Here is a 25,121-nt window from a genome sequence, read left to right on the forward strand (position 1 = left end):
GCGATCTCGCAGCAGGGGCCAGATCGCTGCTCAGTGTCACACACAGCGAGATTGCTAATGAGGTCACTGTTGCGTCACCAAAACCGTGCCGTAGCAGCGATTTCGGTAGCGATCTCGCTATGTGTGAAGCACCCCTTAGATATTAAGTGTAGATGATAAAATATATAATTTTCTTCCTACAGAAAAGTGAAAATTGTCATTTATGTTTCTAATAACTTCCAATGAGGAAATTCTGTATCTGTTATGTAGTCTAACCAGTTAGGACCAGACATACTTTTAATTAGAGGAACATATGGCACATCTGCTTGATACAGTATCATGGTGTCTGATATCTAGCAGCAGATGTCGAGTCTCAGATTGCATAGCAATGATCTGGAGTAAAGGCCACTTTACACACAGCAACATCGCTAGCGATGTCGCTGGTGAAAGCACCCGCCCCTGTTGGTTGTGCGTCACGGGCAAATCGCTGCCCGTGGCGCACAACATCGTTAGTCCCCGTCACACGTACTTACCTGCATAGCGACGTCGCTGTGGCTGGCAAACCGCCTCCTTTCTAAGGGGGAGGTTCGTTCGGCATCACAGTGGCGTCACTAAGAAGCCGCCCAATAGAAGTGGAGGGGCGGAGGTGAGCGGCCGGAACATCCCACCCACCTCCTTCCTTCCTCATTGCCGGCGGCCGCAGGTACGATGCTGTTCCTCGTTCCTGCGGTGTCACACATAGCGATGTGTGCTGCCGCAGGAACGACGAACAACCTGCGTCCTACAACAGCAACGACATTTGAGATTAGAACGACGTGTCAACGATCAACGATATGGTGAGTAATTTTGATCGTTAGCGGTCTTTCGTGCGTTTCACACGCAATGACGTCGCTAACGAAGCCGGATGTGCGTCACGAATTCCGTGACCCCCAAAGAAATCTCGTTAGCAATGTCGTTGCGTGTAAAGCCCCCTTTAGAGAGCGAGGCCCCATTATAAGACGATAGACATATTACTAAGAAGTTAACATGGTTTGCTGAATATGGAAGGAGATCCACTTGCAGTGAGCCAGCCTCAGTGGTGCACTTACAGTCTGTGGAGTCAAGAGCTTGTCCATGCTGCACTCTCTCCCTAGGTGCTTGGCCACCCAGATACACTGCAGAGGTGGCCAGTAATCTAGTCAACGAGCACTACACTGCAGAATTAAAAAACCTTAATTTCTTGAACGGGCAGGATATTCAATAAAAGGTAAATTGTAAAGTTGATTGTTTTTATTTGAAGATGTAACACCCCTTAAAATGTATTTTAAAAAGTAAAATTTGAGAGTCTTTGCATTTTTTTCTGTTATTCAATTCTTGTCCACACATTAAATTCTTAGAAGATTCTAAAATGTGAACTAATAAAGCCTTAGGATTCTACTGTATTTGGAAGAATGGAACTGGATATATTCAGCTGGTGAATATCGCAATTTAAGTTTCACTTTTGTCAATTTTGACTGTCCTCTCCATGCTGTTGCAGTCAGTGTACCAGTTTGCTTATATTTGGTATGTGACATTGGAGTGCACATTTTTCAGCACAATTCTACAAATTGTAAAGCCCAACCAACATATTAGGTGGCTGTCAGCCAAATGATTGCTCGGCCGATCGTTTGGACGGCAGCCATCTTGGCCAACTCTCCCATGCACAGGAGCGCATGAGGACAAACTACCCAAATTTTCCATGAAAGATTCCTCTCCAGACAAGTCTAGCATTGTGTTTTTTTCGAGCAGGACAAAAGAATCGTTTGCCCGAAATCTGACATGACAGATGCTTTATGAGGTTGCCCAGGATCAGAATGAAAGTATGTGACTGAAGACTTCTGAATACTGACTGGGTGTGGCGCGCTGTCAGGAGTTACTGTGATTTCCAGTGCAATCGAACACAAGTATGTGATTTGCTCACATTTTGACTAGACAGGCTTGTCCTCTCACAGGCATTTCTATTGAAAGCAGATGAGCCCATGTAATTGGCAAATGACAACCAGCACACAAATCACACACGTGAATTCACTTAACCCCCTGATCACATTGGCAATACCAGAGAATCCTGGCCGCGTGTGCACTGCACAGAGTGACCACAGACTTTCATCCAAAGCCTGAAAAATTCCATTAACATCTCCTAAAAATTGATCATCCTGGGCTCCCATACACATTAGTCTTTGAGCCAACCAATTATTATCAGCGGATTCACACATTAGTCAAGTATGCATCGGGGGAATTTTTCACTTATTTACTGAGGTAATTCTTAAAATATTCTTTTTTCAAAGGATTCCAGATAATGAATTCTATTGTGTAACCTAAAGTGTTGAGATAACAGATTGTCAGAAATTTTTATGCAAATTAGTACCTGTGGCGGAGTAGGAGAGTCAACGCTTTTTGGTTCCACGGACTGGTAGTAGTTATCCTTTCTTCCTCCTAGTGAAGAGATACTTTGCATACCTTTTTCTGAAAGGAGTTGTTCACTACTTGGACAATTCCTTCTCATTCCCCTCCATAAAAAGAATAAGCCTATACTCCCCTATGGTGCGGCTGCGGTTCCAGCGATGTCTAAAGCCGGGGCCCAAGTAACATTGTTATGACTCGCAGGCCCCGTGACTAATAAGTTCCGGCTTCCTTCTCCCCACCTTCGGACGTTTGAGCAGGAAGTCAGCGCAGCACTCACATCCTGCTCAAATGTCCGAAAGCGGGGAAACAGGGCGCTGAATGATTGTGAGGCTTGCATGTCATAACAATGTCACGCGGGTCCCGACTTTAGACATCGCTGGAACCGTGGCCGCACCGGAAGGGAGTACAGGCTTATTTATTTTCACGGGGGCAAATAAGAGGAATGAGTATGAGTTGTCTAAGTAGTGGATGACCCCTTTTAATGAGTGTTGCTTGACTGTTATATCAGCTGCACTTTGCAGAAGGAGTAAGACTAAAGGCCCTGTCACACACAGAGTTAAATCCGCGGCAGATCTGTGGTTGCAGTGAAATTGTGGACAATCAGTGCCAGGTTTGTAGCTGTGTACCAATGGAACAATATGTCCATGATTTCACTGCAACCACAGATCTGCCAAAGATTTATCTCTGTGTGTGACGGGGCCTTAACAGTAGCACCATCTACACCTCCAGAACAACAGATCTTGACAGGCTGCATTATTGAGAAAGGACTAATAGCAGAATTAAACCATTATACAAATTTATTAAAATCTACAATAAAAAATGGCTGGTCTGGGTTCCATGATTTTTATTAAAAAAGCACCAACAAAAATCAGAGAGAAAATGATAGAAAAAGAAAAAAAAAATATGAAAAGCCACAAATGCTTTAGAACTCCTGCATGACTGACTGTACATGGATGATGGCTATTTTATACACTTATTAACCTTTATCGGCTATCTGTGTATAATTTATGGAAGGTCTAAGTTCTGCAAGATTCGACATATTCTTTGTTACTGCTTTCTGCTCTGGGTAATAAATGTAGGTCCTAAAAACCAAACTTTATGTTATATTTAATGATCCTGCCTCAATACTGCACTAAAGTTGATTTTATTTCATACAGAGAAATAGCTTGGTGCTGAATATGTCACACCTAAAATAAACATTTTGACTAAAACATAAGAAAAGTGATTAAACAGGACAAGATTTCACAACATGACCAAAGATGAGCAAAGACCAGTAATCGCAACCCCGAATCCACCCAACTGGATGAATCCATGGCACAAACATATGGATAGAAGACTTTCCGTGGGCCACATATTAATTTGTGATTGATTTATAATCCATTTGTGATTGATTACAGATAAAAATGTACACAATTTCCATTTGTCTTGGAGCTCAAATTGTCTTTCGTACGTATGAGTACCTGGCCAGACTGCCACCCTAGATTCTTATATAACCATTCTAGAAGGAAATATTTATTTTCTGCATTTCTGAAGTCCGTAGAGTTTGTCACCTACATTTATAGAGGGTATTGATTGTAACATAATCTTTAGTATCTGCTGGAAGAATATAAAACTAAAATGGAGAAATTGTTTTAGCAATGAGCGAGCTAAAAAGAGGTGTTGTTCCTGAGCGGTGGGGTTGATTGAGGTGCAGCAGATCCGTAGCCTTTGATGCCTTTACTCCTCTTGTTCTTGGTTAATCATGCAATGTTTGGTTGAATGTGTTGTTCCAGTGCTAAACAGAGGATATTTTTGTCTTAATGGTGAGGGGAGGACAATGGGAATAGTTGTAATCCTTTCATCTCTATGCCAAAGCACCCATAGGGTCCCAAGCTGGTAGCACCACTGGGTCCTCCTTCAGCACCTCCAAAACTTCTTCAGGTACATGTTTCTTGTCCACAACAACTTCGTAGACATACTCCGAGAACCATTCATCAGTCATGATGAGGTAACCTAGGCAAAAGCAAAAGTATTTTAATTAGATATGTCACCTAAAACTCATCTATTAATTACTTTATGACTTATTTTATACACAGCCTGTAATTTTACTTAGAGGATCTGTCATTTACTCAAAAAAATTGAGAGTGAAATGCCTTATATAAATCCCTGAGCTCTGTTTTCAGACTTACTGGTTTTGACAAAGTTGTCTTGACTTCCCCCTTACCTGCCACTCCTCCTGGCCGGCAATCCAGCACTACTGCCCGTGATTAGAGATGAGCGGTTCCGTGGAAGTTCGGTTCAGGTTCGGGTTAGCCGAACTTTAAATTAGGATCGGTTTGGGAACTAAACTTGACCTCAACCCCAAAAGAAGTCACTGATTGGGAGTGGGTGGTTTTTTCCTATTTTTTGGTGGGGTACACACTACATCAGATCATGCTGTTACCTCCAGTGTGAGCCATCCAAATACTGCAAGCAGCTCACACTGTGGGCTGAGCACCGAGCGTACCCGAGCACACCGATGCTCACGCGAGTGGTGTTCATATGTACAGCACCCGAACTCCAAACCATGTTTTTTGGGTAAAGTGTGTGTTTGATACAAACACCAAATCTTGGGTTCGCTCATCTCTACCCATGACAGCTGTTCTTTTGCTGTTGGTGCTGCATTACTTTATTGCAGAGATATTTATATCTGTTTCTTTTGGAGCGCAATATGTGAAATCTCTGTGTTTGCTATTTCACAACTCCTATGAGGGTGCGCACTTTCACCCCTACAAACCACAGCTCAGCAGCTGGTATAAGCAATCTCAGACAGTGCTGAACTGGTATTCACAGCATCTAGGAGAAGACTGAAGAAAAACCCAGTTAGACTGCAAAGCAGAGATTTCACATAATACACATCAGAATAAACAAATTTGAATATTTCTGCAATAAAGTGATGCAACGTAAAATGGAAAAGAACCACAGAACCAGGGGGGTTTGTTAATTTTTAGGGCTCATGCACACGTAACTGCTGAATATTCTGCAGCGATTTGACAGCACATGTGCGTGTAAAATCGCTGCAGAAACACTGCATAATGGATGCAGTTTTTTTGTACAAAAAAAGCTGATTTCATGCGCTATGGCTGCTGCCCCCACCATAGACAGAGTGGGAGCTGGATCCATAGCGCACGGAATAATTGACATGCTCATTTTATGAATGCACGGATTTGGGTCAAAATTTTAGCACCCAAATCGCTGCGTTCATAAATTCATAAACCCATTGTGCGCACGTATCATGCACAATCTTCATAGATTGTGCAGGGGACGCAGGACGCATACATTTACGCTGCATTGCAATACACAGCGTAAATGCATGGAATTACGCAACGTGTGCATGAGCCCTTAAAAGGTGTTTAACTTTTTTTAGCACGCGACTGGCCTTCTTTAAAGGGTTGTTTTTATATATCCTTTATTTCAGGAGAGCAGCACTCCCCGGCTTTCTGTGTCGGGTCATGTAAGGGAAGGCATTATGGACCTGAATGATTGACATACTTTGAATCAGTGGCAATGCCTTGCCGCTGGCCTTAACTGTGCGCTCTTCCATGTTGGAAAGAGAAACAGCTTTGCCACTGCAGCATGGAAGGAGAACAGAAGCTGGGATGCCTCTGAGCAGTGTTTGCAAGCTCTATTGCAAATATAGTGTTGGCACCCTTGAAATTGTTCCAGAAAATGAAGTATTTCTCCCAAAAAATTATTGCAATTGCAGATATTTGTTATACACGTGTTTATTTCCTTTGTGTGTATTGGGAAAACACAAAAAAAACAGAAAAAAAGGCAAATTGGCCATAATTTCACACAAAGCTCCAACAATGGGCTGGACAAAATTGTTGGCACCCTCAACTTTATATTTGGTTGCACACCCTTTGGAATAAACATCTACATTCAATTGCTTTTTATAACCATGAACAAGCTTCTTACAAATCTCAATTGGAATTTTGGACTCTTCTTTTGCAAAATTGCTCCAGGTCTCTCATATTTGATGGCACCTTCTCCAAACAGCAATTTTAAGATCTCTCCACAGGTGTTCAATTGGATTTAGATCCGGACTCATTGCCGCCACTTCAGAACTCTCCAGCGAATTGTTTCCATCCATTTCTGAGGGCTTCTTGAAGTAGGTCTGGGAACATTGACCTGATGGAAGACCCATGACCGAGCTTTCTGACACAGGGCACTACATTGTAAACTTCAGATTTTACAATGCCTTGCACGCAGTCAAGGCACCTAGAGCCAGAGGCAGCAAAGCAACCCCAAAACATATTGGAACCTGCACCATATTTGATTGTAGGTATTGTGTGTGCTTTTCTTTGTAGGCGTCATTTCGTTTTTGGTAAACAGTATAACGATGTGCTTTACCAAAAAGCTCTATCTTGTTCTCATCTGTGCACAAGATCCTTTCCCACAAGGATTTTGGCTTACTTGCGTACATTTTGGCAAACTGCAGTCTACTTTTGTATGTCTGTGTCAGCAGTGGGGTCCTCCTGGGTCTCCTGCCTTAGTGTTTCATTTCATTCACATGTCGATGCATAGTTTGAGCTGACACTGATGCACCCTGAGCCTGCAGGACAGCTAACATTTTTTTGGATCTGATTGGGGTTGCTTATTGTGGCGCCTGCCTGGAACCACAGTCTCAGGATGGCTGTTATGGACAGGTTAGAGGAAAGCCGCTCACTAAGCAGGGTACCTAGAACCCTGAAACCCTTTAGCTGCTATACAGGGATTTGTAATTACTAAAGGGTTCCGTAGATCGCTACCTGAAGGCTGAGTCCAAGAAGAGTAGTCAACAGGCAGGGTCAAAACGAGGAGATACAGAAAAGGGACAAAATCGTCAGACAAGTGCTTAGTCAAACAATCAGGAGGAGGTCAAAATCAGAAATGGCAGCAAAACGGCAGGCAGGAGAGTAGTCAGAGAGCAAGCAGGGGTCAAAACACAGGAATCAATATCCAAAGCAGGGAGAACCAGAGACTAGCAGGAATACAGAACTATATCTGGTACTGACAAGCAGACAGGAGGGGGAATTAGAAGGGTGTGGTGTCTTCCCATGTAGCTGAATGGTGGTAACTTCAGCTGGAAGACACACACCACCTATAGTCAGCCAGTGGTACTGCTGGTCCCAGGGAAACCCAGCTTAGTGGATGGGCAGAGCCTGCGTCCACCAAAGCCAATGGCACCGACTCCTCTCCTTTCACCAGCACAGCCCATGGCAGGAATACGCTGGCGCCTGGTGACCGAAGCAGAAGTCGCAGAAGTGGACTTCAGTGAGGACGTTACACTTATCCACCATCCGGACTATCCTGCGCTACAACCTTTCATCAATTTTTCTCTGCTGTCCACATCCAGGGAGATTAGCTACAGTGCCATGGGTTGTAAACTTCTTGATTATGTTGCACACCATGGACAAAAGAACATCAAGCTCTCTGGAGATGGACTTATAACCTTGAGAGTGTTGATATTTTGCAACAATTTTGGTTCTCAAGTTCTCAGACAGTTCTCTTCTCCTCTTATTGTTCTCCATGCTTAGTGTGGCACACGCAGACACACAATGCAAATATTTAGTCAATTTCTCCTGTTTTTATCTGGTTTCAGGTGTGATTTTCATATTGCCCACACCTGTTAATTGCAACAGGTGAGTTTGACCGAGCATTACATGCCTGAAACAAAGTTATTTACAAATTATTTTGGAAATGTGCTAACAATTTTGTCTGGCCCTTTTTTCGAGTGAAATTATGTCCAATTTGCCTTTTTATTCCTCATTTTTTTATGTGTTGCCCCACAACACACAAAGGAAATAAAGCTGTGTATAACAAAACATGTATAATCGCAATAATTTTCTGGGATAAATACTTCATTTTCTGTAAAAATGTCAATGGTGCCAACACTTTCAGCCATGACTGCAGCTGGCAAGCGCATGTTCTTGGCCTTATGGAACCAGTCACCTCTGATGCTGGAGCTGTTGATAAAAACGTAGGAAACAAATAGTAAAGTATAGAATTAAAAATCCCTCCATTCTTGATTAATTGCAAATTTTGTTTTTTTTTTGTAAATCACAGGCACTTTGCAATTTTAGCCATATCTGATTACGAGAACCCTTTTAATGATGATTATGTATATCTCAGGAATATACTATAATTATACAACATATGGACATGACCATAAGGAATGTACATTATAGCAGAGAATTCATTATTCAAACAAATGGGTTTCTGGAGATCTAAACACTCTTGAGCTTACAAACCAGGCAGGATCAGAGAACGTTATAGAAGTTCTTCAAGGTCTGCCACAATCAGAGATACATTTCATCAGAATACAAGCGATTGAGCTTAGTTGAATTTGTATAATACATTTCCTCTCAAAATCTCAACCCAAATTCCTGCAATTATGCTGAAAACAAAATGTTTGGAATGTGACCGCCTTACCGGGATTGTAAAAGGATTAAAGATTACAACCGCTGTCAATCAGTCCATGCTTAACCAGACTTGTGGTCATTTTTTGTGTAATTGACCACTTCCATCAGTGGCCTTTCCACAGGTGGCCCTACAGCTGTTGTAAAACCAAATCTCCCATCTTATCCCAAAAGAGCCATTCCTAGACTTGTAGTATTGTACTCGTACACATCTGGAGAACTAATTTTACAGAAATTAATATATAAATAAATATATAAATATATAAATAAATAATAATCTTAAGCGAGTGTGTAAAGCCAACCTAATTCAGAAAAGTTCCATGGTGACTGTACTGAATGATCAAAGGTGGAGGGAGTCTTGGGTACATCACAACAGTCAATAATGGAAGAAATCCAAAAAATATTACTTCAACTGTTCCTTTGAAAGAAACGGGTCAGTATGTTTTTACATATGGATGTATTGGTATGGCTGTATAGGTGCTCGTTCTCCTATTATTATTTATTAATTATTATTATAGCGCTATTTATTCCATGGTGCTTTACATGTGGGGGCCATACATAGACAAGTACAATAATCATGACCAGTACAAGGCACAGACTGGTACAGGAGGAGAGATGACCCTGCCCGCGAGGGATCACAATCTACAAGGGATGGTTGAGGATGCAGTAGGTGAGGGTAGAGCTGGTCATGCATTGGTATAGTGGACTCAGCGTTATTGCAGGTTGTAGGCTTGTCTGAAGAGGTGGATTCTTCAGGTTCCTTTTGAAGATTTCCACGGTAGGCGTATACCTATAAAAATGATCAGTTTTTTTAACTGATCTAATGTCCACTCATGAGAAATCTGAGTGCTCTGGAGGCATCTCCATGTACTTGGGCAGCTTCGGGACATGCCCCCAGTGCACCTCAGCCTGCTTCGCATATGGTTTCTACACTAGATTTCTCATCACTGGCACACTGGATTTCTACAACTATGGTACCACTTTTCATTATGGGACAAGCGCCTATACAGCCATAGCACCATTTACAAACGTAAAAACATACTGATGGGTTCTCTTTAAAGAGAACTTTTCACCATGAAAATGCAGTCCAATCTACGGCACTATGTTATAGAGCAAGAATAGCCAAGTAGACTGATATATTATAGTTTTGTAAGAAAATACTCATTATAATCTTTGTTTTCATAATTTCAACTGGGAATTTCGTTCCAGCGGGCAGTGTTATTATTGAATTTTTATTATGGGCAGAGATGGTTGTCATTCACTCATGGTACAGTGCACTGGCAGACACAAGATAGAAAAGGGTCCCTAAGCAGGAACAATAAATGGGCCCTTTACAGCCCAAGAACTTAGCATAATGCACAATTCCACCTGTACAGTAAACAGAAATATGAACCCCTTTACCTCTTGGACCCTTGTATGGCTCCACAGGCTGCACCAATGATATGTCTGCACCTGGGACCGTCCAATGGACAAAAAATCCCAGAGGATTAAATTAAAATACAGTTTATACTGGATGTTGTCTCACAAAACTATATAACCACTTTCTCTACTCTATAACGTGAAGCCTGCAGATAGAACCGCATTTTTATGGTGACAGGTTCCCTTTAAAGTAATATTTAAAAATGCAAAGTAAGTAAGAATTTGAAAATAAGGTGTTTTTTTAAATTTATTTATTTTAAGCCCCTTCAATATAAATTGAAATATTAAAGGGGTTCTCCGGCTTATTTTGCCTTTGTGATTACACTATTGGACTACATTGGGGCAGATAAGTAGATAGTAACTACCTACCTGCCCTACTGTCAGCCCCTCTCCCCTGACTCAAAGCAGTCATGTGACGGCTCCTGCCGTGATTTTGCAGGTTCATGTGTGATGTCACGACGACAGAGCATGCGCTTATGCTTGCCTTGTCGATGGGCATCACAGCCGTCATCATGTAGCTGCCCTACTGGGTGGGTACATGGTGCCAAAGTCACCGCCCCCCTCCTTGCACTCCATAGTGCAGGGGTCTCACTGCCTATACACTGCATGCAACCCCTGATGCTGCTGGCAGCTTCCAGGCAGTGACCCCCTTGCTGAACGCTGCCTGTGCTTGGGGCTGTGCAGTCAGCACTGTATATCAGAATTCAGATTCCCAGGCGCTCTGCAGATGGGAGCGCTGTATACAGTGATGATCAGCTGCCGGCCAATCAGAGGCCAGCAGCGGATCATTGCAGTAGCTGTATGCAGAGCTCGGCTCTGCAGAGCGCCCAGGAATCTGCATCTGATATAAAGAGCTGTCAGCTCCGGCCCCTGATGCTGCTTATGGCGTGCAAGCCCCTTGCTGATTGCGGCCTCTGCAGGGGGCTGTGCAGTCAGCGCTTTATAACATATGACATATTCCCGGGTGCTCTGCAGAGCCGAGCTCTGTATACAGCTATGATTAACTTCCGGCCAATCAGAAGCCTGCAGCAGATCACTGGAGAAGCTGCATAAAGAGCGGCCCTGCACAGTGCCTGGAAATCAGTCCTCTGCTATAAAGCGCTGGCTGCACAGCCCCCTGAAGAGGCTGTGATCAGCAAGGAGGGGGCTGCGGCCGCAAGAGGCAGGAAACAGGGCACGAGGACAGGTGAGAAGAATTTGTATTTGTTTTTTTTTATTTGCACATTACTATATTATATGTGCGGTGGATGTGAGGTGATTGTGCTGTCACAGATGAGAGAAGCAGGATCACTGCTCTGTACTACCAATGATTGGAAATACAGAGCAGTGATATCTCATCTGTGCAGCACAATCGCCTCACATCCACCGCACATATAATGTAGTAATGTGCCCATCTTTGCTGGAGTGATGAGAGGTCAGTGCTGGGGCAGAATACTGATAGCCAATGAATGTCCAGAGGGCGGGGCTGGACACTGAGGCCGGGCGGTGCCAGCTATGACTGTGAGGTTTGGCAAAGGAAGATGTCACGTTAGGTTGAGCTGCAGGTAAACAAAGAGCTGCAAAGAATAAATTCAAGAGGAACAAAAGTTAGAAAACAAAAAAAAAATGTAGGGGTGTTTTACATAACATACAGCACAAATTAGCTTAAAATTTTCTTTTAGAGTTTATGTCGAACAACTCCTTTAACTTCATACTTTAAATATCTTCTGCATGAACTACTTATAACATACCCTGGACCTCTTTCTAGTTATCAGCATTACCTTCGCTGTTGCAAGGAGGTCTATTTTGAGTTGGGATTTCCTCCAATGCTCTTATCTTGTTTCTCTAAGGGTGCTGCTTGCAAAACATGGTCCCCCAACTGAACAAAACTTCCGCAAGCTGATAGCCTCCCATTTCCAGGTGGAGATTTCCAGAAATCACTACGTTTTTCCTCCAGTACCAATCAGACTAGAGAGGAAGTTGATTCTCTGCTCCATTGTTAGTCTGTTAACAATGTGTTTTCGAAACTTGATTAATAGTTTCTGCTTATGCTAACTTTGGAGGGAAAGACCTACGGCTAGATCAGACCATTGTGCAGATTTTCTGTTATAAATTATCAGGTAGAGGGTTCAAAATATATGGACATGAGTGAATTAGCAAACAAACAGATATTGCTGCTCCTACCAATGTATAAGGTGGAGGCCATCTACAGAAGGTACGAGGAACCGAGCTGGCAAGTGAAGATTTCCCTTGGAATTCTTCTTCCTTTCTTGAGCCATGGCGACTTGATGGATGAATGCTATGTAGGAAGATCGATCTTGTGCAGCATAGAAAGGTCCACCAGGGTCTTCTCCGCCATTATCTTGATAGTATCAAGCCATCGGGTTGCTGGTCTTACTCTTCACCTTGTTCCTTCTATTCTTCAGACTATGATGTCCTTCTCCAGTGATTTCTCTCCCCTATGATGTGTCCAAAGTAGGAAAGCTTGGTGATCCTTGCTTCGAGTAATTTGGCTAGATTTGTTCCAAAATTGATTTGTTTCTTCTTTTTCCATAAATGTCCTTCTATGTAAAGATGCCACCAATTACAACAAATTCACACTAAATCATCTTCTAGAATTATTCCTGATACACAACGCTACCAAAACTCAGGTTCTTGACACATGACGTCAATTTAAGTGAAGCAATTAGTGTTGCATTAAGAGTAACTTGGTTTGAGAGCGTTTTGCAAGACAAGCAAATCTTTTAAAAAATTTGTAACTTGGTTTAAGAGCAATGATTTGCAATAAGAGCAAATACTCACCGTGCACACTTCTGGATCCGTCCTTTCACAGCGCTCTGACCTGCTCTGGAGGTAACTTTCTGTATATGTACTGTATACAGTATACCATTGTATAGTACAGTATATACTATATAGAATGTCTATCAATCTGCATTTGTGGATACAGTTTTATAGTTTCTTTCTGCTAACCAGCACAGCCCATAGCTTGTACTCTAATCTGCCTGTGAAGAAGTATTCCTACCCCACAATTGGCTTAGTTCTGCCCTTATTTTGGGGAGAATATATTTGGGGGGGGGGGGTTTATGTTGATTGTACTAGAATAAAGGTTGTCATATTTATACATCATTTTTTCTCTCTATAGTGTACCTCCTGCACACCAACAATTCTTCGTAAGCTAGCGTGCAGTATAATTTGTTTTATTTGTTTTTTACTGTACTGTACAGTATTTTGCATTATCAGTGTAGTGTAATAATTTATATGAATACAGTACATTATTTTGCATTACTATAATAAGTTTGTATAAATACAGTAAATATTTTTGGGTTGTGGAACGAATTGTCTGAGTTTCAATTATTTCCTATGGGAAAATTTGCTTTGATATGAGTGACTTGGATTAAGAGCTCACTCCCGAAACGAATTATGCTCATAATCCAAAGTTCCACAGTGCATATATATAACACATAAAAAACTGATTTAAACAATAGGTCATTATTCCCCGGATTATTAGGTCCCCGGATGCAGTGTCAGAATGCCATGTGATATCGCTATGACTCCCGGCCACGCCCACCATTAGTATGTGACGAATTGCAGCTGTTTCTGGCTTTTAAATGGGGAATCATTTCCTGACACTAACCACACCCCCTGAGGAAGTGCCAGTAATGACACGAAACATGTACGGGTGGCCTTGCACTATCTAGTGGATGTACAGTTTATCCCGGTGTGGCACGATAGGTAAGTGGCGGTGACATTTTCTGCACTTTATACCCTGGCTTACTCCCGCTCATTTACACTGCACCGTTTTTTTGTAATCTATGCATTGGTGACAGCAGTGTGGGCTTTTTCTATGCCATAAGCTTTTTGCGGCATATATGTGCACATAGGTGTATTCAAACCTTCACCTTTTAGCCTGTGCCTATATTACTTTGTCCATCTATATGCAGGGTCATCTTTCAACTCCCTCTTTTCCCTGATCTGTCCAATTTTACCATAGTTTTTTATTATGTGTGTTTTCTGTATGGATCTTTTTCTATGACTATTGATAATAAAATGGCTTTTTTGCTTTTCACAATCAGTTTCTATTAGTCATTTTTTTTTTTTATCTCTTCATACATGTATTTATATACACCCTTTTGTAATTGCATTTAAAACTCAATCTTTTCTTTGGTTTTATACCAGTAGTGGTAAGCTCGGATGTTTAGGCTTTCAAATCCAAGAAAGTGAAGTTTAAAAATTCATCATCTTTTTGTTTGACAATAGCACCGCAGCAAATATTGTTCCTGTTCCTCCCGCTCTCTGGCTCTATGCTAATTTTTCTATTCAGTAAGATGGCGTCAGAGTTGGCGCCTGCGCATAGCGCTGATCTCCGGCACCATCTTTCTTAAGCCCACGTTACCCCCTGCTGTTCTATTCTTCCGACTGACAAGGTGGCGCATGCATCCTAGCTGGAGAACAGCTGATCAAAGGACACCGTTCCAGCGCCAGGACACCTGCCAGCGCCAGGTTGAAGAAGACAGAAGACCAAGATCGTGGAGGGGTGAGAGGGAGTAATAAACATGGAGTCCCTAAGTGAGTCTGTGTATTTATTTCTATTAAAGTATTTTTTTCTCTGTGTGGTGTCTTTTTTTTTAACCCTTTATTGGAGATTCTTAGTGGCCGAGTCAAACTTGGCCTGACATTAAGAATCTTGGGCTTAATAGCAGCTGGTAAAACAAAGCTGGTACTAACCCCTTATTATTATTACTAGGGCCGCTGGAAAAGTTGGATACAGCGCCAGAAGATGGCGGTTCTATGACAGTGTCATTTTCTGGGGCAGCTGCGGACTGCAATTCGCAGCGGGGGGGGGGGGGGGGGGGGGGGGGCAGAAAGCTTAGGCTACTCTGTGCTTCCAGTCCCCAGCTGCCTAGTTGTACCTGGCTTGATATAAAAATTGGGCGAGGCTTTACCTTATATACGAAAATCATGATGATTGGATCCTTTAAACAATAGGTCAAATAAATATAATATATATATTTATATATATGTTTTTAATTTTTTGTTTTACTTTCAGCATTAAAAAAAGAAAAATTGTGATCGTGATATTTTCTTTTCCAGAAGAGCCTTTTAGCAGGTTATATATATCATCAGAGTCAGGATTGCAATGGCGGGTAACAACTCAATGCAGAGCTGATAACACCAGATCTAGAAATCACATTAGGTGATGCACAGTTCACCCTGATTCCCTCTCTTCACTATGACCTTTGCACACGCTCATTTGATGCTTCTATATAAAAGATAAGGTCTGTTCATTGTGGCTAATGTAAAAGCACAAACCCAATATAAACAATACAGTGCTGGCCAAAAGTATTGGCACCCCTGCAATTCTGTCAGAGAATACTCAGTTTCTTCTTGAAATTGATTGCAATCACAAATTCTTTGGTATTAACTTCATTTATTTTGCTTGCAATGAAAAAACACAAAAGAGAATGAAACAAAAATCAAATCATTGATCATTTTACACAAAACTCCAAAAATGGGCCAGACAAAAGTATTGGTACCCTTATCCTAATACTTGGTTGCACAACCTTTAGCCAAAATAACTGCGAACAACCGCTTCCGGTAACCATCAATGAGTTTCTTACAATGCTCTGCTGGAATTTTAGACCATTCTTCTTTGGCAAACTGCTCCAGGTCCCTGAGATTTGAAGGCTGCCTTTTCCAAACTGCCATTTTGAGATCTCTCCACAGGTGTTCTATGGGATTCAGGTCTGGACTCATTGCTGGCCACTTTAGTAGTCTCCAGTGCTTTCTATCAAACCATTATCTAGTGCTTTTTGAAGTGTGTTTTGGGTCATTGTCCTGCTGGAAGACCCATAACCTCTGAGGGAGACCCAGCTTTCTCACATTGGGCCCTACATTATGCTGCAAAATTTGTTGGCAGTCTTCAGACTTCATAACGCCATGCACACGGTCAAGCAGTCCAGTGTCAGAGGCAGCAAAGCAACCCTAAAACATCAGGGAACCTCTGCCATGTTTGACTGTAGGGACAGTGTTCTTTTCTTTGAATGCCTCTTTTTTTTCCTGTAAACTATGTTGATGGCTTTTCCCAAAAAGCTCTACTTTTGTCTCATCTGACCAGAGAACATTCTTCCAAAACGTTTTAGGCTTTCTCAGGTAAGTTTTGGCAAACTCCAGCCTGGCTTATTTATGTCTCGGGGTAAGAAGTGGGGTCTTCCTGGGTATCCTACCATACAGTCCCTTTTCATTCAGACGCCGATGGATAGTACGGGTTGACACTGTTGTACCCTCGGACTGCAGGGCAGCTTGAACTTGTTTGGATGTTAGTCGAGGTTCTTTATCCACCATCCGCACAATCTTGCGTTGAAATCTCTCGTCAATTTTACTTTTCCTTCCACATCTAGGGAGGTTAGCCACAGTGCCATGGGCTTTACACTTCTTGAGGACACTGCACACCGTAGACATAGGAACTTTCAGGTCTTTGGAGATGGACTTGTAGCCTTGAGATTGCTCATGCTTCCTCACAATTTGGATTCTCAAGTCCTCAGACAGTTCTTTGGTCTTCTTTCTTTTCTCCATGCTCAATGTGGTACACACAAGGACACAGGACAGAGGTTGAGTCAACTTTAATCCATGTCAACTGGCTGCAAGTGTGATTTAGTTATTGCCAACACATGTTAGGTGCCACAGGTAAGTTACAGGTGCTGTTAATTACACAAATTAGAGAAGCATCACATGATTTTTCAAACAGTGCCAATACTTTTGTTCACCCCCTTTTTTATGTTTGGTGTGGAATTATATCCAATTTGGATTCATGACAAATTTTTTTTTTTTTTTCATTGAAGACAAATTAAGTGAAGATAATAATACCAAAGAATTTGTGATTGCAATCATTTTAACACTAGACGTCCCAGGAATTTTGAGCTCCATAGGGTATCAATGGTAGAAATGTTAAATGACCCCTCTCTGGGACTTCTAGTGTTAAGAAAGAAACTGAGTATTGTCTGACAGAATTGCAGGGGTGACAATACTTTTGGCCAGCACTGTACATCATTTTCTGATTACACATTTTACTTAATGCAACAGTGAGAATTCTAGAGAAAAACGTCCCTTGTCACGAAGACCTAACGCAGGAATAACTTGCTATCTAATAAATAGGATTTGCTGGCAATGCTACAAAGAAACATTCAGCTACACATGGGAGTATCCAATAATAAGCTATGGAAACTTTCTTTAATCTTTGTGGCGCTTTACAGAGGTCCATTCCAGACGGTCTGTGCTGCAACCCTGGAACCTCTACTAATTAATAAAGTCGTTTGCCATTGCAAGGATTTGGGGATTTAGCTTTGATTAGAATGTAACCAAGGCAGCTTTTATGTAAAATTCTACAGGCCGTTTCAATTTACTCTTTTCTCCCCAGACACAAGTTTTGTCTCCATGATCTGCTATTCATTACATACCTATCAAGACTCTGGATCCATTGGTTTGTAAAAATACATGAGATTTAGCAAAATGTACAAGCAGCCAAAATGTCAACGCAATCATATTACATACATATCTACTTTTACATAAGGGACAGAATGAAAATCAATATAGGTTATCACATACTGGAAGACTAAATAACTGCAAGAGGAGAACCGGTGGCAGTCAGCTAGATACAGTATGTACGCACAAAGATTGACCCCCATTATCATCAAGGAGCAAGTTTAACCTTTTATGTACTTTTCAGACAATTTCCCACCCCATGTTGTTTGGGTCTTCATACTAAAATTTGGGAAGTGGCTGGGCTAATATGAAATAAGTGGCCACACTACACAGGTTACATAGATGTGCAATGATACCCAAGTAGCACGTAAAACTAGTAATGTTGGTGTTTTTTACATTGGTAAGTCCTGTACAGGTACCATGTTTCCCCGAAAATAAGCCCTAGCAGGAAGTTTCGGCCTTTTCAGGGTAAGGCTTAAATATAAGCCCTATTCCGAAAATAAGCACTAGTTCAATAATGAAGTGTCCATGCAGCTAAAAAAGGTTACTGCAGGACAAAAGAGAGAAGATAGAAGACCCCACAATCATACTCACCAGACCCCGAACGGGACACTGTGGAACGTGAGGACCTGCAGTGGAACGCATCGACGACTTGCAGTGGAACACATCGAAGCGATCCACCCCAGGTCCTCCATGCATTCCCTGCAGGTCTTAGCGTTCTACAGCGCTGCCAGCCGGAAGCTGTTTCTGTTTGTGTATGATGTTCCTGTGATCTGATGTGTGTTTATGCGTGCCGGTCGTAACCTGAGGAGGACCGCTTTGGAGCAGACTAGGACCTGCTGGAAGCGCCCGCTGTGGATCACAAGAGGACCTGGGAGCAACGCAGATGTCCAAGGTCTGGTAAGTATGATTCACCCGGGGGGTATCTGCCTATTTGGGGGGTTAAACTTACCCCCAATCTGTGTTTCCTCCAAAATAAGCCCTAACCTGAAAATAAGTCCTAGCCCTTTTTTCGGGCACAAAAAATAATATAAGACAGTGTCTTATTTTTCAGTGAAACACGGTATTTGACCTAATAACAGGGCTCGGTTTCTCTCTCCAAAAGTCCAAAACTGAATGTACGGTCTGCCTCACTCTTAGGCCCCCTTCACACGTCCGTGAAAATCACGCACGTGTTTCACGGACGTGTCAAAGGTGCGTGTTCCCTTCCGTGTGCCGTGTTTATGGCACTATGTGTGTTCTCCGTGTGTTATACGTAATAACACACGGAGAACGGAAAGCCCCGCCTTACCTTTTTCTTCCGGAGCTGTCTGTGGTGCTGAATGACAGCGTCCGGCACAGGCCACGCCCCGCTGACTCTGCTTCCGGCCCCCAGTGAAGATGATGCGTTGTTCAAATTCACTGGGGGACGGATGTAGGTAACAGCCGCGGCAGAGACTGCAGGGCTGGTGGGGGTGAGGATGTGTTTTTTTTATTTTTAAAATGACACGTGTGTTTCTCAGGCGCGTGTCACGTGGGTCCGCATCCACACTACTTCCGTGTGGTACGTGTGCGGGCCGTGTGACACCTGTGCTGCCAGAAAAACACGGACATGCATCCGTGTGGAGCACAAGGGCTCACGTCTGCTCCACACGGAGGCACGGGCCAATGGCTGCACACATGCGTGCACATAAACCCATTGATTTTAATGGGTTTACGTGTGCCCGTGTCTCCGGTACATGCGGGCACGGACCTAGGACATACCGGAGACATGTGCGTGTGAAGGGGGCCTTATGTAAATCCTTGCCTGACCGAAAAAAAAAGCAAAACCAAAACGATGTGCACACCTATATAAAAATGTATTTATTAGGATCAAACAAAAAAAAAAACCAACTATTAAAATCTGAAAAACTCCCTAGCACTTACATCCAGACATACAAATATACATACTGTATAATAAGCTCTAAATACCAGACTTGGAAACACCAACAAACTGTAAAAGCATATAAACTTTGAAAAATATAAGACGTAAGTCATATGCATAAATATTCACCAACTGTGTAAAACTGAATAAAGTGCAATAATATATGAAAATATAACATGAAATAATAAGAACTAGCAAGGTATAAGGCGACATAACAAGTAAAGAAACCGACAATAGAAATGCATTGAACAGGGCTAATAAAATGCAAGGCAATATACTTAATTTTAAAAAATACAGAAAGAAACAATGAAAATAATAATACTATAACACTGGTATTAAAACGTTAAACCCGTAATGTGGGATCCAAGTTTGTAATAGGGAATGTCAGTGATGATTATCCACGTGTATCGCTGGTCAAGCCAGCTTCATCAGGGGAGAGGAAGTGTTTGTGATTTTTATTGTTTTTATCGAGTTCTTGATCCCAATAAATATATTTTTATAGAGGTGTGCACATTGTGTATGTATTGTTTTCTCTCTCGGGTCACATGTCTTTGTATAGCACCTCCACTATATATTACATATACCTTGGCTGCGCAACTCTCCAACTGTAAAGTACGGCCAAAATTACCTTTATTTCCACGATCATCTCCCCAGGAGTTTTCGACTCGCCATTTTTCATATTCTCCTTCTTGACCATCCTGGAGACATTATACAAATTGTTAAAAATGTAGCTGGAAATAATATAAGAAAAATGCACTTCTCTGATTGCTTTTTATCAAGTCTAGAACATTCAAAGACTTTTAGATACTACTGCAAACACACTAGGTTTTTTGTCACTGACATGAACACTTATTAGTAAAGTCTAATATTTCAGTTGACAAGGTTTATATCCAATGTCAGCTCCCTGTCTCTGATGAGGGCTCAGGAGCTGAGCTCGCATCTTGCCAGCAGATGATGTCTGTGTTATTCAGCCATCATCTGCCTCTTAAACGACAATAAATGAAGCAAAGCGCATCTATTAACCTGTTAAATGCCGCTATTAATCTCTTCCTGTGGAATTTACAGGATGAAGCCAAGAGGGCACCCTGTTCAAACCGCCTATTAGCGCCCCTGTGATCACCGATGGTTCATAGGAGACTGTGATTTTTCCTATATAGAGTACACTAAGGGGTACTTTGCACGTTGCGACATTGTTACTGCGATATCGTCGGGGGTCAAATCGAAAGTGATGCACATCCAGCGCCGGTAACGACGTCGCAACGTGTAAAGCCTAGGAGAGAAGACGAACAAGCGTGAAACAGTCAAAAATCGGTGATCTGTGTCACGTCGGTCATTTCCAAAATGTTGCTGCAGCGACAGGTACGATGTTGTTCCTCGTTCCTGTGGCAGCACACATCACTGTGTATGAAGCCGCAGGAGTGAGAAACATCTCCTTACCTGCGTCCCGCCTTCAATGCGGAATGAAGGAGGTGGGCGGGATGTTTATGTCCGCTCATCTCCGCCCCTCCGCTTCTATTGGTCGCTTGCCCGCTGTGACGCCGCACGACCCGTCCCCTTAGTAAGGAGGCGGGTCGCCGGCCAGAGCGACGTCGCAGGGCAGGTAAGTGCGTGTGAAGCTGCCGTAGCGATAATGTTCGCTACGGCAGCTATCACAAGATAACGCATCTGCGACGGGGGCGGGGACTATCGCGCTTGGCATCGGTACAATTGGCTAGCGATGTCGCAGCGTGCAAAGTACCCCTTATACTGTGATATTGTTTTACATAGCACAAGCAATTAGCTGATTGCAGATGCAAGTCCCCTAAGTAGACTAACAAATACAGTGAAAATAAAAGATCAATTTGCTCATTCTTTCCCTATTAAAATTAAAGAAATAAAAGAAAAAATACACGTCTATCAAAATATAAAATTAATTAAAGGGAATAACTGTTCAAACCAAATACATGCCACGTACATGCCATGTCCATCTCATCTCAACTGTACTGAGTGCGTCTGGCTGCTAGACTAGCTACAGCAGCACAGGAGATTACCAAGCCATGCTGGCTTCGATAAAGGGGTGGAGCTTCAGTCAGTCACCAGCCGAACCTAGAACGCAACACCCCTTAATTTGCTGCAGAATTTCTAGAAGACCGACTGCTTCACTATCAAATGCTGCAGACTAACAAACATTGAGGACACCTATATTTTTGTGTTTAGTTATAATCAAACTATTCTAGATTTAATGCATCTTTAACTGGTGATATATATGCAATGCAAACATGCCATAAGAACCCCCACACCTTCCTTTACTGCTCAAATGTACTTTTAGTTTAAAGTGAACCTGTCAGATACAATATGCACCTAGAGCCATGAGCAGTTCTGGGTGCATATTGCTAATCCCTGCCTGACCGTCCGTGTATACACCAGCATGGAAAAAAGGGATCTTTAGAAAAAGTATTTTCTAAAGATCCTTTATGATATGGTAATGAGCGAGGGGACTAGTCACAAGGGCGTTAGTTCCTGCGCTCATTGCATGTTAGCACGCCCACAGTGGCGTGCTAACATGCTATTCAATGTCCATTGCCCAGCCTCATCAGCGGTGACGCATGGACCGGTGTCCATTGTCACTGCATCAGACTCCGGGCAGTGCGCACTATGAAGCCAGGTGTACGCGTCCCTGCTTCAGGAGAGGTCTAGTGCACATGACCAGAAGTACTGGGACTTCTGATCATGTGCAGTGCCAGGAATATGATGCAGTGACAACAGACACAGGTACGCGTGTCACCGCGGTTGACGCTAGGCAATGAGCATGTTAGCATGCCCCTGTGGGTGTGCTAACATACTAAGAGGGTGGAATCAGCGCAGGAACTAACGCCCTTGCGACTACTCCCTGGCCTCATTAGCATATCATAAAGGATCTTTATAAATACTTTTTACTAGATACAGGGACGGTTAGGCATGGATTAGCAATATACACCCAGAACTGCTCGTGGTCTGAGTGCACATTGCACCTGACAGGTTCACTTTAAATCGTTTTAACTGACAATGTAACCTCCTTTGCGTTTACTTTGCAAAGAACAAATAAAGCTGGGCAGACCTTACAACCCATATCAAGCAGGAGCGTCGTCCGCTTACGCCATGCCTTTGATGTTAGCCCATGCCTTTTGATGCTATTAGTGAAGTACAAGGCAGAGTCACAAGTTAATCTCATTCCAGCAGTATGAACAAGGTTTGAATGTTTTTCAAATGGAACTATGGATTTAACTTTTCTCAATCCTTTAACATGCTTATTGGACAGCAAAAATTCCCAGCAGGATTTTCTTTTTTTTTTTTGGCATTATGCTATTTTATTAGATAATTAGGATAAGAACTGGGGAAGTTCTGCATTCTGTAACCATCTGGGGGTGAGGAATAACAAGCCAGGAGGTCAGTGTACAAATTTGATTTTAATGAATCCCCTCCCAGGGGGTTTTCTCAGCGTAAAACATTCATTAGGTCAATATTAATACATAACATATGTGGTCTAATTTTCTTCTGTCGTAAGTATGGTATTCTACAGAGTTATGTGGAAGTGTGGAGAGAGGTATATGTTTCAAATAAAGGGTTATTTCCACTTTCATAGATGGATACTGTCGGAGAGTGTTTAAAGGGAACCTGTCAGGTACAATATGCACCCAGAACCATGAGCATGCTAATCTCTGCCTAGCAGTTCCTGTATCTAGTAGCATACATAAAGAGATCTTTAGAACAAGTATTTCTAAAGATCTTTTATCATATTCTAATGAGGCCAGCGACTAGTCACAAGGACGTTACTTCCCTTGGCTAGTCGGCCCCCTGTTGGCGTGCTAACATGCTAATGAATGCACAGCGTCAGAGGTATGGTCGATCTCACCACTCTCTGCTGCCACGGCGCTTGACACTGGATTTTGGCTCAGTGCGCATGATCAGAAGTCCTGGACTTCCGGTTATACGCACTACGAAGCTGGGTGTACGCGTCCTGGCTTCAAACTGGTGTAGTATGCATGACCAAAAGTCCGAGAAATTCTGATCGTGCGCACTGAGCCGAAAACCAGTAGTGGCAGCAGAGGTGAGCCTGACCTGCACATTCATTCATTCATTAGCATGGTAGTACGCCCCTGTGGGTGTGCTTACATGCTAAGGGGGCCGACTAGCCAAAGGAACTAACGCCCTTGCGACTAGTCCCTGACCTCATTAGCATATGTTAAAAGATCTTTAGAAATACTTTTCCTAAAGATCTCTTTATCTATGCTAGTGTATACAGGGACGGTTAGGCAGGGATGAGCAATATGCACCCAGAACTGCTCGTGGTCCTGGTGCATATTGGACCTGACAGGTTCACTTTAAAAATTCATGCACTTTCACAACATGCTTATTAAAATTTGAAACCGTTTTTGAGAGTAATATTTTTTTCTTTCCTTTACTACTCGTTGAATAGGAGACCCCCCACTGCTACTGCGTACATTTTAAGTGATGCACTAAAGTTAATTGAGATTAGGCGATAACACGTCATAACAATCCTGCCCAGCTTCAAAATAGTGCTTACAAGCTTTCCCCCCAAAAATGCTTGTCAGCACTGAGCATATTCTGCTATCTAGCAGTGGTAGTCTGTCTCCAAGTCAACCAGCTGTAAACAAAAAAAATGTTAATATCTAGAGAATGGCTAACAATTGCAATAAGCAGTCAATTGTAAAATTGCTTGAACTTACAAGCACTATCCGACAATATCCATTTAGGAAGATGAGACTAACTTAAAAAAAGTAGATGTAGAAACTTGGCACTCATGATAAATGTGAATAGTGTTTTTTTATTGAGAATAACTTGTAAGACCAGCACAAGCACAGACGTTTCGGTCAAAGACCTTCATCAGTGTGCGTCTAAAGTGTCCTCAGAAGGTACAGCAACTTTTCAACTGGCGTAGTCAAGTATGAAACGGTGACCACCGCTGTCTATGTGGCAATACCTGACTACGCCAGTTGCCAACTTGCTATACCTTCTGAGGACACTCTGCACGCACACTGATGAAGGTCTTTGACCGAAACGTCTGTACTTGTGCTGGTCCTACAAGTTCTTCTCAATAAAAAACACTATTCACATTGATCTCGAGTGCCAAGTTTCTACATCTACTTTAGACGGTTTTGTACCCTACTTGAGCACCACCCCAGAAGTGCCGTGTGTATCAACTAACTTTAAAAAAAAGACCCATCTCCAAAAAGTATCTCATTTTTAGAAATGACAATCGCTCTATATACTGCCATTGGGCTTTGTGGAATCACACAATCTGGAATATCATAACTGACGGCAGTCCCTTATCACCATATCATTTGATCATCTTGTTATCTGGCTTGCACTAGCATTGATCGGACTCCTGATGACCGGATGGCGAAACTCGTCGAGGCATGCGTACATGCGCCTTTAATGGCAGGATACGTTCAATTTTATGACGTCCCTTGTATGATCTGCCTTGATCATTAGAGCACAGTTTGCACTTTATCTTTGTGCACTATACTTTAGACACTGTCCTT

At 42.4% G+C, this 25,121-nt stretch overlaps 1 protein-coding gene across 1 annotated transcript in view; it reads right to left on the reverse strand.

Annotated features, from left to right (window-relative positions):
* Positions 1–3,179: 3,179 nt before the first annotated feature.
* BLMH (bleomycin hydrolase) overlaps positions 3,180–25,121 on the reverse strand; it is a 116,384-nt gene continuing 94,442 nt past the window's right edge. The window contains exons 11-12 of the mRNA XM_075333175.1: positions 20,228–20,297; positions 3,180–4,392 (exon numbers count right to left, since the gene is read on the reverse strand). Of these exons, the coding sequence (XP_075189290.1) occupies positions 4,244–4,392; positions 20,228–20,297 (219 nt within the window). The 3' untranslated portion in view covers positions 3,180–4,243. The remainder of the gene's footprint in view (positions 4,393–20,227; positions 20,298–25,121) is intronic.

This window comes from Anomaloglossus baeobatrachus, chromosome 2 (assembly GCF_048569485.1).
Source record: "Anomaloglossus baeobatrachus isolate aAnoBae1 chromosome 2, aAnoBae1.hap1, whole genome shotgun sequence".
Taxonomy (NCBI): Eukaryota; Metazoa; Chordata; class Amphibia; order Anura; family Aromobatidae; genus Anomaloglossus; species Anomaloglossus baeobatrachus.